Consider the following 13793-nt stretch of genomic DNA (forward strand, 5'->3'; position numbering starts at 1 on the left):
CTGGGGCTTGGCGCAACCTGCTCTAGTGGAAGGTGTCCCTGCCCGTGGCAGGGGGCTGGAGCTGGATGAGCTTTAAGGTCCCTTCCAACTCTAACCATGATTCTATATGTGGCATCCCTGGAGACATTCAAGGACAGACTCGATGTGGTTCTGGGCAACCTGATCTAGATGAAGATGTTCCTGCTCATTGCAGGTCCTTTCCAACCCAAACCATTCTATGATTCTATGATTATACATATCTTACATTAAATACTCTTCTTTGAATTATTCTGAGTTCATTTTTCCAAAGCATTAGAAAACACCCTTTATTTCCTTGATTATAAAAAATATCCAGTTTACAGCTAAAGAAAAATTGCCATCAGCTGGAGAAAATATCAACAACTTAGAAAATAGAAATCTATAAATCTTTTGAGTAATAACTTAAAAATCAGGTCAACTGAGAAAATTATGACCACAGACAGAAAAGAGTGTGTCTTTCATGCAGCATAAAGGAAGGGATTTACTGCCGTGCTGATTTACTCTAGCCATGGTGTCCTACCTTCACAGCCAGAAGAACTATTTTGCTTTCAATATGCTCCAAACTCCAATTGATAGTAGTGGAATTTGCACACAAATCACGAGTGGTGGGAACTCTGCCTGATTTTCTCTCTCTGGAGTAAAACCCATCAGACCTGCGCTATTTCACCCAACATTTCCAACAGTTCAGAAACTTAAACCCCCCTGAAAATTGGCTTAAAATATTTATTAATTAAAAAAGTTAAATATTTATGTATACAAATATGATGAGAAAAATCTCATGCAGACTTTTCACATACAGCAACATAACTCATACTGTGATGGTTTTACAAATTAACTTCTTTTCAGACTGCTGACAGTGAAGTGTTGCTACCACCCGTGTGCCCAAAAGCACCATCCACGGTAAGTTGAAAGCTAGTTCTGAAACTTAGAGTTTTCATGGAACATATGCCAAGATTTCCACACTCTTCACTAAGATTAACAATTAATATCTTATTACTACTATTCAGAGAACTGGACAGAGATGTATGAACACTGGGTAATGGATTCCTGCATACCACCGTGCCTCCAAACACTTTAGGGTAATGCGTAAAGTTGCCAAAAGATTGCTTTAGCTAATTCCCCTAAATGATGGAAATATCTTGAGATAGTTATGGATGGCATCTGCTTCTGCTTAATTATAAATCTGCATTGGATTCATAATTTGTGTATATTACAAGTAATTTGCATAATTAAAACAATTAAGGGATTGACATATCATGGCAATTAGAAATGCATCAAACTCTGGATGTTGTACAAAAGAGAGCTTCAATATGAAACATTAATTCTTTGAGAACAAAATATCCTTCAGATTCCTGCAGAACAGCCTTCCCAAATTCAATATATGTCCAACAAACTCCGCTTAGAGGAAGGTTTCCTCAGGGATCTCCTCTTCTTCATCAAGCTGTCCCAAGCTTAACCCTGAATGCTTTAGCCTTCACATGAGTTCCTTACTGCAGTCACAGCCTGGACCTGTGTCTTTATTGCCAGTTACAAGAGTTTTTATCTCATTTTCCGCAGCCTTATCCTGTTTTCTTTGTCCCTCTTTTTAAGAATAAGTATGAACTGATTGAAAAAGTGCTCCTGGTCCTTCTTCTTCTGCACAAGCCGGAACCGTTGGTCTCTTCCGTATTTCTCTGCAAATTCTTTGAACGTTGTTCTGCAGAAGAGAGACACATTTTAAAGCTGTCACTTGGCCAATCCACTCTCAGACTCTTTGACCTGGATCTCACTTAACTTTTCATACAGACACTAAACCCAAGGATGTTCTGGGGGACCTGCCCTAACTCAATTTGCCTGATGTTTTGTTAATTAACAGAAATAAGTTTTAAAAATAGCTGTTTTAAAAGCCTCAGAAGTTAGAGAGGCTTTAAAAAAATTAATTTAGGAGGTTTTAAACTGGAAGAGATTAGACTGGATCTTACGCAGAAGCTCTTCCCTGTGAGGGTGCTGAGGCGCTGGCACAGGGTGCCCAGAGAAGCTGTGGCTGCCCCATCCCTGGCAGTATTCAAGGCCAGGTTGGACACAGGGGCTTGGAGCAACCTGCTCTAGTGGAAGGTGTCCCTGCCTGTGGCAGGGGGTTGGAGCTGGATGAGCTTTAAGGTCCCTTCCAACCTAAACCATTCTATGAGTCTGTGAATGAATTCCATACAAATTAAGACTCCTTCTGGATACTCTGATATTTGACAGAAACATAATGGTAAACCTGGGACGAAGGAGGCAAGACAATGCCAGAACTGCCCAGGCTTTGCACTCATGGATCAGCCTGCAACAGTTAAGTTCCACTTTCTGATCTAAAAAAATCTAAGTGATAGTTGACAGGACATTTTTGAATCACTAACACAGTATTCGCTGTACCCCAGGTTACTGCAGCTTTAATCCATGCCTGCCTGTACTTCTGGCCAGTATTTCAATAATTAGCTTACAATAGAGCAGAAAACCAGGTCTGTGGCTAATTGCAAACAAATGCACTTTGACTGCACCACACCTGATGAAACACCCACTAGTTCCATCTTTCCTAAAAATAGCAAAAAATTAATTGTAGCTCCGAGTGATGGGCACAATGTAATTAAAACCCAGAGGGAGCTTTGCAGGAGGATTTCGTCATCAGGTCCAGCATTTTCCACTGCAAACATGGTATCTGAGAACAGAAACATTCACTGGTGTCTTTGCTCAGATGCTTCTGCTAACCCCAGCAAAGGTCCATAGGTCCCGGTCTGAGAGCAGCATAGTGGGCACTATAATGAACTGGCATCATAATTCACAGACCACCACCAAGGGTTTTTATTTAAATGCCTGGACTTCATATATTTTTATATATTTATATATTTATATGTATAGGACAAGGGAGAATGGTTTTAACCTGCCAGATGGGAGATTGAGATGAGCTCTTAGGCAGAAGTTCTTCCCTGTGAGGGTGCTGAGGTGCTGGCACAGGGTGCCCAGAGAAGCTGTGGCTGCCCCATCCCTGGCAGTGTTCAAGGCCAGGTTGGACACAGGGGCTTGGAGCAACCTGCTCTAGTGGAAGGTGTCCCTGCCCGTGGCAGGGGGTTGGAACTGGATGAGTTTTAAGGTCCCTTCCAACCCAAACCAGTCTGGGAATCTGTGGTTCTATGATCCCTGTCAAACCAGGGAAAAACACAGGGACACTGGAGATGCTCCGGGCTGATGGGTTTTCTCTTGGCAATGCCAAGCCCAGCTGCTTGGTGCTCTGGCTGGTCACACAGCCACTGCCAGGGATGCTGTGCTGGGACACCTCTGCACCATGCTGCTGCCTGCTTTTCCTATCAATGACCTTGCTCAGTCCCTGTGCTCTGCCCCATAGACTGTGCAATTCTTATTCTTGGCTAAATCAGAGCTCTGAATACTGTGCAGATTTGTAAGAGTCACTTGGGAAAAGGCCTGTTTTCTTCTTATTGGGAACATTTTTGATTTATTTATCTCATTGCATATCAAAATCAAGCCAGAGACTGCTGCTGGTACATGAGTTTCTTTGCTGCTGTGGTCTCGCAGTCAGCTCAACAGGAACATTAACAGGTAAAATGTTCTCTGTCCTTGAGGCCAGCACATTGCTGGTACCAGTGTTCAGCTGTACATTAGCCCAGAATATTCTCAGTTTTGTTGTAAAAAGCCTGTTATAATTACGACTTCCACACAGCCCGATGTGCTGTTTGAATCCACGTGTCTGGGCAGGTAGTGCTGTACAATTACCTGCATATTTGAGCAGAGAAAACTAATTTCTCAGTTCCAACAATTTAATTGGATTTCTAACATATAAACCTTTATTTCCATATCATTTACAAATGAGAAAGCAGCATCCTCAGCCCTGCATTCTCGATGGTGCAGTTTGGGGTCCATTACTTAAAAAGTAATGTAGAAAAATAGATTATTTCACTGCACGCTTTATTTTAATTTAGTGATGTGCCATTAATATTAACTTCGCTGAATTATATTTGTCCTCCATCAAACGGCAAATCTAACTGGGTTTTCACTAGTTACACCTGTATGCCTAATGTAAATGAGGTTTAATATGTATTGATTTTATATAATTGATATGTGTGTGTTCTATAATTATAGCATACATATGCAGATCAAATAAAAATGTTATGCAAAATACTACATACTGTGAATAAGAGGGAGAAAAAGGAATAAAGACGGATAGAATGTTCCCTCTCCCAATAGTATAACAAAATATCGTAAAATATTAGGGAAGAAATGTCAACCCAACACTGGAACGACGTACAAGCTGGATATGAAGTCTGCTCAGTGTTATGGCTTTCTGGGGCTGATAAGCACAGGCTAAATGAGAAAACTTATCTCAACAACTCTTCATAAGGCAATGCCATACCTTGGTGATACCTTGGATTCTTCAAGGAGCTTTTTAAACTCTTCTTTGGCTAACAATAACTTGTTTTTCTTCTCTTTGTACTCTTCTCTGATCCTGGTCTTGACAAACTGTTCAAATATCTTTCCAAGAAAGGGAAACAAGATACAGTGTTTATTAACAAAGCCTTTTGGTATTTATACTTCATCAAAGGGCTGTCAATCTCCAGACCTGCAGTTCTTATCCGCTCTCACTGACTCAACGTGCAGCTGAACCCGCTTCATGCAGCACCAACTGCGTGTTCCCACAAAACAAGTAGATAGGAAAAGGTACAATGTGGATAGATGGCATCTTCATCCAAACATAGAGAGCAACATAAATCACGGTTTCCTGACTTCAGTGTCTTGTTCACGTTTTCATGCCTATAGCCTTATTTTTGTGCATCTGTACAGCTGACTGCCATTATTTACTTTGGATTGTGCAACTTGCTGGAATTCCTGAAAATGTCTATAAGTCTAAACATCAATATTCTGTAGTTTACCCCCAAAATAGCCTGAAGACCTTTCAAATCAGTGTCAAACCCCACGAGCTTACGCATGATTCTCTGTACACATACACCTGAAAGCTTTAACGTGTTTGCAATGGTCGATGACCTTCCTCTAACAGTATTTGGCAGCTAAATATGCAGCAGGACCTCAGCATTGAGATTTTTGATGTCTGGAAAAGGAACTAAGGAGTTCACTATGGCACAAAATTCTGCCAACTGCTTTAATGACATTTTAATACCAAAAATCAGGCCCTGCTGGTTTCACACTCTGAGAAGTGGCACACTAAGTTGCTGAATAAAAGCCTCAAAGCGCTATTAGCTTTCCATACTCACCACCCTTCTCATCACAAATCACATACGTTAAACGTGATTACTACAGTTACTACCCCAGTTGCTTCCTCATCAGCCATGAGGATGTACAGGTGTGAATCTACATGTCATGAAAGCTAAAGTAGCCAACTTACAACTGGTACTGGTAGCATGGTACGTGGAAAAGGGAAGAAATAGCACTGGAAAAGTAAACATTGAAAGTGGCCATGAAATTAGTACTATGAAAACCCCAGGAAATCTAAATTTATAATACTGAATGTAATTGTGTAAGTTGAGTGTAAGGGGAGACACAAAAATGGAACAAACAGAGTAGGTGACACTATTGCTTGGCCCTTCTGCTATGAGTGAAGTTATCATAAAGGTAATAAATCAAAATTAGCAGATAGCTCATTATTTTACTACAGTTGCTCCTTTACCCTTCACTGTTCCTTGCTTATACATAGGAGCATCTTTCAACTGCTAATAACCTCTTGGAAACCACTGGTGAGTGCACAGGTGTACAATAATGGATCGTTACATCCCTCAGGCCGTGTGAGGACACCCACTGAGAGCAGAGCTTCCACTCCTGGATGTCAAACCCACCTCAACACAAGTTCAAGTCAAGAGGACACTTGCAGATCACAGTCAAAACACTTTCCCTGCCCTTTCCTACCTTACCATGGAAAGAAGGAAACTGCAGTACAGCCAGCCATGCTCATTCTCCTTTCCCCTCTCCTTTCCTTTCTCCTTTCCTTTCATTTTCTCTTGCCTTTCTTCCTTTTTCCCTTTCCTTTTCTTTCCCCTTTCCTTTTCTTTCTCCTTTCCTTTTTCCTTTCCCTTCCCCTTTCCTTGCTTTTCCCCTTGCCTTTCCCTTTCCTTTCTTTCCTTTTCCCTTCGTCTTTCCCTCCCTTCTTTCCTTCCTCCCTTCCCCTATCCCTCCCTCCCTCCTTCCCCACTTTCCTCCCTTCCTTCCCTTTCCTTCCTCTTCCCTTCTTCATTCCTTCCTTCCTCACTTCCATTGTGAGCCACTTTTCACCTCCAACACTCTCCAATATCAATTAATCTGCATAATTTAGAGAGTTCTCAGGCACTCGCTCTTCAGGCCACATACCAGCAGCCGTGAAGGTAAATGTTTCCATAAACCTAAATAATGTCTTCTACTAATTGGAGTTGCGCTTCAAGAAATACTTTCATTAAATTAGGCATCTACTCTGCCAGAGTCTTTATCCTTAAACTACTTCTTGGAGGAAAATGGGGTCTAATTAAACGGCACTACTCATAATGAACATCTGGAAATCTTAACTTGGAGCTTAGCACCTACAATATATTACACAGCTGACACGTGCTCCCCCACACTGCTTTTTTAGCCCTGTTTGGCAGAAGAGCAACCAACGATCACCCTCTTCCACCTTAGCTCTGAGCCAGCCTCTACCTGGTGGCAGGTTTCTACCTCCAGGATTGCCAATGACTTCCTCTCCATAGCCCTTTCCTTGAGTATAAAGCCCACCCCAAAAACGAGGTCCCCCTCAGCAGTGTTTCAAGCACACTATGTGTATTCATGATGTATTTTTATTATACCATCTCCAAGGCTGATAAAAAGAAAGAAGTCATAAATCTTGATTGACTCAGCAAGGTCTAGGTTTTGTCCTTGCTGATTCCCTGAAATCAGTACAAAACTCCCTGCTTGTTCTCTTGCCTAGCAGCATTTTCCATTCTAGCAGTATTCTCCATTCTAGCAGTTTCTCTTACATTTTCATTCCCGTATTTCCTTATTATTTTATTTCACTTTTTTTTCTTAGGAAAGAAAATACTCAGGAAAGAAATGAAGATGTATGTGCCCAGTGCCTCGGTAAATCCCCACAGGAAGCTCTCTGGTGAATCATGAGACAACACAGCCCCCAGCGCAATGGAATAGGAATAAGAACATTTTTCATTGTGTTGATTTAAAAGATGGACAATTCCATATTCAAAATTCTTCCCTCTCCAGGATAACAAAAGACTGTAAGGAAGAGAAATACTCACGGAATAGAAGCGTTCACCTTCTCTGCAACATCCTTGCATCTCCCCTAAATTTTTTAGACTAATCTGCAGCCCTCGGGTCGTTTTAGATCCCCAGTGATGATTAATGCCCAAATAACCAAGGCAGCAAGGAGCCTACTTCCCTTTGCAACCTGCCAGGAAAGCTAAACCCTCTCAGACACCGACACAGCATCAATGATGTCCTCCATTTCTCTCTAGCAAGCTTAGTTATTGCAAGATACAGCAGTAAATAACAGCAAACTCCCAGAAAATATTCTAAGTAATAAAAATGAAGTAGTCTCTCTACAGTATTTAAATAATTCAGAGTGGAAACACTGTTTTATGGCCACTTCCCTTTCTACAGCCCAGTTTCCCAGCCTCAGTAGTTGTTGGTCCTACGATCCAAGAGCCCGTGGCTCATCTCTATGTGCAAACTCACTCATTACTACTTGCTTTCCTAAAGAGACAGCACTTCCCTATGAGCAAAGACTAAGTTATGAGTCTCACTGAAGAACTCAAAAAGACATTTTAATTTTATGCAATTCCCTTCATCCTGCCAAGATAATTCCTCTTTTATTACGTTTCATTTGGGAGACATTTGTCACCAATCAGGAGCTGTGCTGGAGGCAACACTCACCTGCTTACGTTCCTCTGAATTTAGCAGAAGGTAGCGCGGATCAAACACTATTTTGTGCAACTCTTTTTCCCACGTAGAAAAAGCTGAAACCTGTGAAATACACAAACACGGTTGCATTAAGGAATTTTAATCAGGATGTGAAAGAAGAAAATGTTCCAAGGTGAAGCAAAAGAGTAGTTCAGAAAGCTAATAAACCCCCTAAAGGATGCTTCAGAGCAGTTGGAAGTTGAATTTTAATCTGTTTCTGGCAATGCTCTGGTCGCCACCACACCATCATTATTGACTTGCTCTAGGACATCTCAGGGAGTAGCTGGGAGAGGGTGACTCCACATTTTTGATGGAAACAATCCGTAGCAGAAAGGAAAATGCCATTTTATTATCCCCTTTGTACAACAGAAGCATCAATTTCCAGTTAAGCAATTATCTCAGCTTTAACTCCCCTCCTCTCCACAACTGAAATTATAACCCAAATGAGCTGTCAGTGCATGCACACACTGAGCAACTAGGTGTGAGCATCTTCAAGATACTAGAAAAGAGGAGATTGAGATGAAGAACTCTGAGGCAAAAGCTTTTCCCTGTGAGGGTGCTGAGGCGCTGGCACAGGGTGCCCAGAGAAGCTGTGGCTGCCCCATCCCTGGCAGTGTTCAAGGCCAGGTTGGACACAGGGGCTTGGAGCAACCTGCTCTAGTGGAAGGTGTCCCTGCCCGTGGCAGGGGGTTGGGACTGGGTGAGCTTTAAGGTCCCTTCCCACACAAGCCATTCCAGGATTCTGTGATTCTGTGATTCAAATACCAGGTTTTATGGGAAATGTGCCGCTTCCCTCCAGCAGCACGGCTGTCACATCTCCTCCATTTCGAGGCTTCTCCCCTTTCCCAATGAACCCAGCTCTCCAGAGCAGGACCCTGGGAGTCCACCCAAGCCCCCTGCATGGCTCACATTCCTGCAGACACATGGAATGAGAATATCACACTCCTACAGAGCCTTTTCCACGTTCTCCTAAACCGCTTTAGGATGTATGGGCTGTAAGGACCACTGTGGACCCGAGCAGGTCCCTTTCATGCTCAGTCCCCTGTGCCAAAGACTTCTACAACACAAGAGTCTCGGAGTGTAGGACTGAGATCCCCAGCCTGGTGTCTGTGCTTTGTACAACATGACTGTTAATTAGTTTGTTACAGAAAACTCTGGAGTAACGTAAAATATTCTAATCACTCGTCTAATTACAAAGAAGAATAAATTCACTGAAAAAATTAAGTATGTGAAGTATAATTAAAATAGAGCATGGAAATTTAATGCTCTAGCAGGAAAGACCTGATGAAGCAAAGTGGGTTTATGGATCACTCTCCATGCCCACATGGGTGGCCAAGTCCTGAGGTTTGGGGTTTCCTCTTAGAAAGCTTCTTGGATTCAGAACCACACTGACGAACTTCCCCCCTTCAGAAGGATCAAGCAGGAATCCTTTTCTTTAGGGTATCTATCTTTTATACACCTGCACATCAGCTTTGTTCCCAGAACAAACGCCAGTTAGAGCTCAAAGCTAGTTAAGCTTGGGCTAATTTATCATGTAAGAATTCAGAGAATCATAAAATCATGGAATGAAATTCCAGGAGGATATCAGAGATTCCATTTTTTCCATAGGAAAACTTGCCACAGACTTTATAGTGCCATTGTCTTGGAGCTACACCAAAAATCTCATAAAATGTCACACGAAATACTCTTCTGTTGCTATAACTGATGTAAGATTCAGAACCACGCTGAAGATCTTCCCACTCAGTTCAAGCTCTTTGTAATGTCACCAAGGAACTTCTTGAGAAATAACAACATCACGAGAAAATGGCAAGAGATGTTCATTAAATAACCAGTTTAAAATAACACTGATAGCCTCATTTTATGTCAAGCAATTCCAAGCAGCTGGTGCTAACCAGTGGCTTCTCTGGACCTTTAAAAAGCGCACAGGGCAAACAGAAAGTAAGCTATTATCTCTGCATCTTAAACAGTAGCAAAACCAAGCAGTAAATTTCCTGATTTTCTTGTTTTTATAAGCAAGTCTGACTCACACTGGAAACACTTGAGGAATCCTATTATAGAACATCCCTAATGCTTTCAATTTTGACTTACTGTCCCCTGACTTAAACGATGCCAGCAGATGTCTTTAACCAGTATTCATTTATGGCACTTCTGCATTTTTTAAGCATAAATAACAAAATGTGTTAATAAAGCAGGTCTGGCGTGGAGAAAATTTACTGTTGAGCTTCTGGAGCACTAATTATCTACCTTTAAAGCCTGCTGATTACTAGTGATAAATATCACAGGCTTTGCTGCCTAACAACAGACACCTTGGATATTTATTCTTTGTAGAAATTACATGAACTTCTATACAATATGTATTTGCAGAGAGTTGGAAGGAGGTAAAAAGTCTGCGCACTGCTCCACTACACACCCATTTACATTGGCAGGATTAGGACCTGAACCTGCTGTGCTTACTACTCCATTCAGGCTCAAAATGATCAGTTCTCTGGGAGTGTTCAAGGCCAGGTTGGACACAGGGGCTTGGAGCAACCTGCTCTAGTGGAAGGTGTCCCTGCCCATGGCAGGGGGTTGGAACTGGATGAGCTTTAAGGTCCCTTCCAACACAAACCAGTCTGGGATTCTATGGTTCTCGATGGCCAGTAAGTGAATTTGGGATCATAAGAGTTTGTGGTGACAAAACCTCTCCCATGGTAAACACAGCAAAGAGCTTGATAGGACCATTCCTGAGCCTGACGCTGTCTTTCAAGTGATGTACACAACATATCTCTTGTTCTTTGTTCATAGTTTCTGAGGTTCATGTGGGACCCCAGGGCTGCTGTGTGACTGTGGTCCCCATGCCCTGCTGAGCCACTGGTCTGTATGGGAAAAGCTACCACGTCTGGTTATCTTTGGGTCTGTCTACAGGAATTTACCTGGAACTGCACCTGCAAAGGGCTCTCAGTTCCAAATGACGACATTTGACTGGATGGCATTGGAAGAACAGCCACAGTAGAGTATCACAAACCCAGCATGGTTAACACAGAAAAACCCTCAATAATTCTTCATTTGACTGCTAAGCCATAGTTATGAAACGATTCCTGTAGTGGTCCTAGATGCTGCTTTATCTTAATAAATGGAGTATGTCAGAGAAAGCAAGCATGTTTCTTACCCCTCTCTCCAGAAGCATGTCTCGGAAATGAGTGATGCGCTCTTCTAGGGGAGGCGTGACCTGAGGTGCTGATGTCTCCTCATTTTTCTCTTCTGTTTCAGCCTTTCCCTGGTCAGCAGCTTGGGAATCTTCTGTTCTTTAACAAGGTAAGATAGACAATAGTTCAGTAATTGCCAGCTGGGGAGGGGACTTTCAACCCTCCCAAGAAATCCCTCCAGGATGTGGGACTCCTTTGCTCACAAGCAGAGGTTGACAGCTGAGAAGTTACCCAGCCCTGCACTTTGTTATTAAACCATGGGGCTCCCGGGCCCTGCCAAGGGACCTCCGACAGCTCATTATATGGAAGGATGCTCCATTGGTGTGATCACAGAGGAACTCAGCACCACAATGCTAGGATCTATTTCAAGCTACAGAAACGTTACAGCTTCATATGAAATTCGTCAAGGAGTGGAGACTTGAAAGCAGTGACTCAAGAGACTCATCTTGGTTTATTTTCCCTTCCTCTGTTTTTGTGCCCCAAAACTTGAAAGTCAACACTAATCTTTATTTTATGTTCCCATGCATGCCACGAGCTTGCACCTAAGGGAAGAAATCCAGCAATGCACAAACCTGCCAATAAAGCATCAGTGAAGAATCTGCCCTTTGTCCGTATTTATCCTGACAGGCCTTTTCCAAGATTGCATCTGATTAGGATAAATAGGTGTTTCTGACAAAATACTATGTATTGCCTGAGTCTGCCTGCCTGCAAGAACCCCCTGGATAAAGGCATGTGCATAGCATTGCTGTGCCCCATCGCTGGCAGTGTTCAGCGATGCCAGGTTGGACAGGGCTTGGAGCAACCTGCTCTAGTGGAAGGTGTCCCTGCCCGTGGCAGGGGGTTGGAACTGGATCAGCTTTAAGGTCTCTTCCAACACAAACCAGTCTGGGATACTATGAATGAATTCCATACAAATTAAGGCTCTTTCTGGAAAGATCTGGAGTCTTCACTAAGTTCAAGTGAGGATAATGGAAATCAGGTGATTTCATTTCTAGCCTCCTACTGGCATGACTGCATTTTCTACTGAAGCAATTTTCACCACTACAGAATAATAGTTAGTTTGAAATTTCAACAGGAAAACATTATTTTGTTTCCAAGCAAATGAATTAATTAGTCTGGAATGTGAGCTCTGGTGGGTTATCTTCCTTCTGCAAATAATTACATTTACACTCACATTTATCCTAAAATGATGCTGTATTACTAGTGATTTGAGAGATACCAAATTGGTTTTCTTCACAGATTGACAGTGACTTTTATATTGTAACAGCAAATTTTAGTCTGTGACATGATCCATGAAAGGCCCAATCCAATCTCTAGTAGACATAAAGTGCTTTTTCAAGCCCAAACTGGGAGAAATACAGCATCCTGCTCCACCAGCCAAGCACCAGAAGAGCCCCTCTTTCCTTCAGTCCTCCTTATGCAATTGAAAACTATGCTGCAAATCACACTGACTTTTTTTCTTGTGGCAAAAATGACAATAAGGAATACAACACAATAGAGAATAAAATACAATAAAGAATTTTCTTTAGGATATAATACAATAATCTGCACAAACAACTGTGTGAGTCCTCTCTCAGATAGACACACATGGGCAGCCTACTAGCACAATCTTGGAAGCCTGGAAATCTTAACATGGATAGGGCAGTGAGGTGTTTTTATGTAACTGTGGTACCCAAAAGAAGAGGCAATGGGCACAAACAGGGAAATCTATCTAAGCATAAGAAAAAGCTTTTTTACTGTGAGGCCGATGGGCACTGGGGCAGGCTGCCCAGGGAGGCTGCGGGGCTCCAGCCTTAAAGATGCTCAACCCCCTGGACCTGCTGAGAGCAGGGAGACAGAGACATCCGCAGCCCTGCTGTCACTGTGAAGAAACCCCAGAAGACCTAAGTTTCTCCGAAGATTGTTTTACTCTTTGTAAAGTAAAACTTTATTTCCACTCCCTGGTCTAGTGGAAGGTGTCCCTGCCCATGGCAGGGGGTTGTAATTGGGTGAGATTTAAGGTCCCTTCCATCCCAAACCGTTATAGGATTCTGTGATTCTATGAACTTATGATAAGGTTCTCAGAGCTTTAAATATCCTCTCAATGAATATCTTGCCACAAATCTCAAGTACAATAAAGGTTGTATTATTTGTTATTCCACACATAAATATAACATAATATAAAGACAAAAGATAGCATAAACAGCAGGTGATATAAATTCATTATCACATGCTATTCAACTTCTGTTAGCATACAGTCACAACTGAGGGTTGCTTTGCAGTGCTGTTCTGCTGCCTGTGCCCAGTAAATGTTGCTGGCAATCCAAGGTGCTGGCCACCATCCTGCTGCATTTCTGATGTGATTGTGCTTGTAGCTTGATTGCTGTATGATTTATGCTTATATATGTATATATATGTATCTATAAATATATACCACAAGAATGATGCTACAGTGCATTAAGGCAGGAGAGTCATGCAGCATCTCTGCAGTGGGCTGAGACTGCCCAGCTTGAGCTGCATTTGCCTATTTGCTTTGGGGAAAAGATATGTATATGGACATGTATTTCTGCAAGTAAATACAAGATAAATTCTGCAAATATCTAAAAGGATGGTCCATATTTGGGGCTCTTAATTTTGATAATGTTCCTTTGAGTATAAAGAAAATAAGAGACTAAACAACCCAAAGTTAGTCTTCCAAGGAAATAAGTCATG

The 13793-nt window shown here is 42.1% G+C and overlaps 1 protein-coding gene across 2 annotated transcripts in view; it reads right to left on the reverse strand.

The window, feature by feature from the left end:
• Positions 1-318: 318 nt before the first annotated feature.
• TCERG1L (transcription elongation regulator 1 like) overlaps positions 319-13793 on the reverse strand; it is a 78770-nt gene continuing 65295 nt past the window's right edge. For both annotated transcript variants that reach the window (XM_030488509.1, XM_030488508.1), the window contains exons 10-13: positions 11066-11201; positions 7891-7980; positions 4403-4521; positions 319-1714 (exon numbers count right to left, since the gene is read on the reverse strand). In XM_030488509.1, coding sequence (XP_030344369.1) covers positions 1558-1714; positions 4403-4521; positions 7891-7980; positions 11066-11201 — 502 coding nt within the window. In that variant the 3' untranslated portion in view covers positions 319-1557. The remainder of the gene's footprint in view (positions 1715-4402; positions 4522-7890; positions 7981-11065; positions 11202-13793) is intronic.

The sequence above is a fragment of the Strigops habroptila genome, chromosome 5, assembly GCF_004027225.2.
Source record: "Strigops habroptila isolate Jane chromosome 5, bStrHab1.2.pri, whole genome shotgun sequence".
Classification (NCBI taxonomy): Eukaryota; Metazoa; Chordata; class Aves; order Psittaciformes; family Psittacidae; genus Strigops; species Strigops habroptila.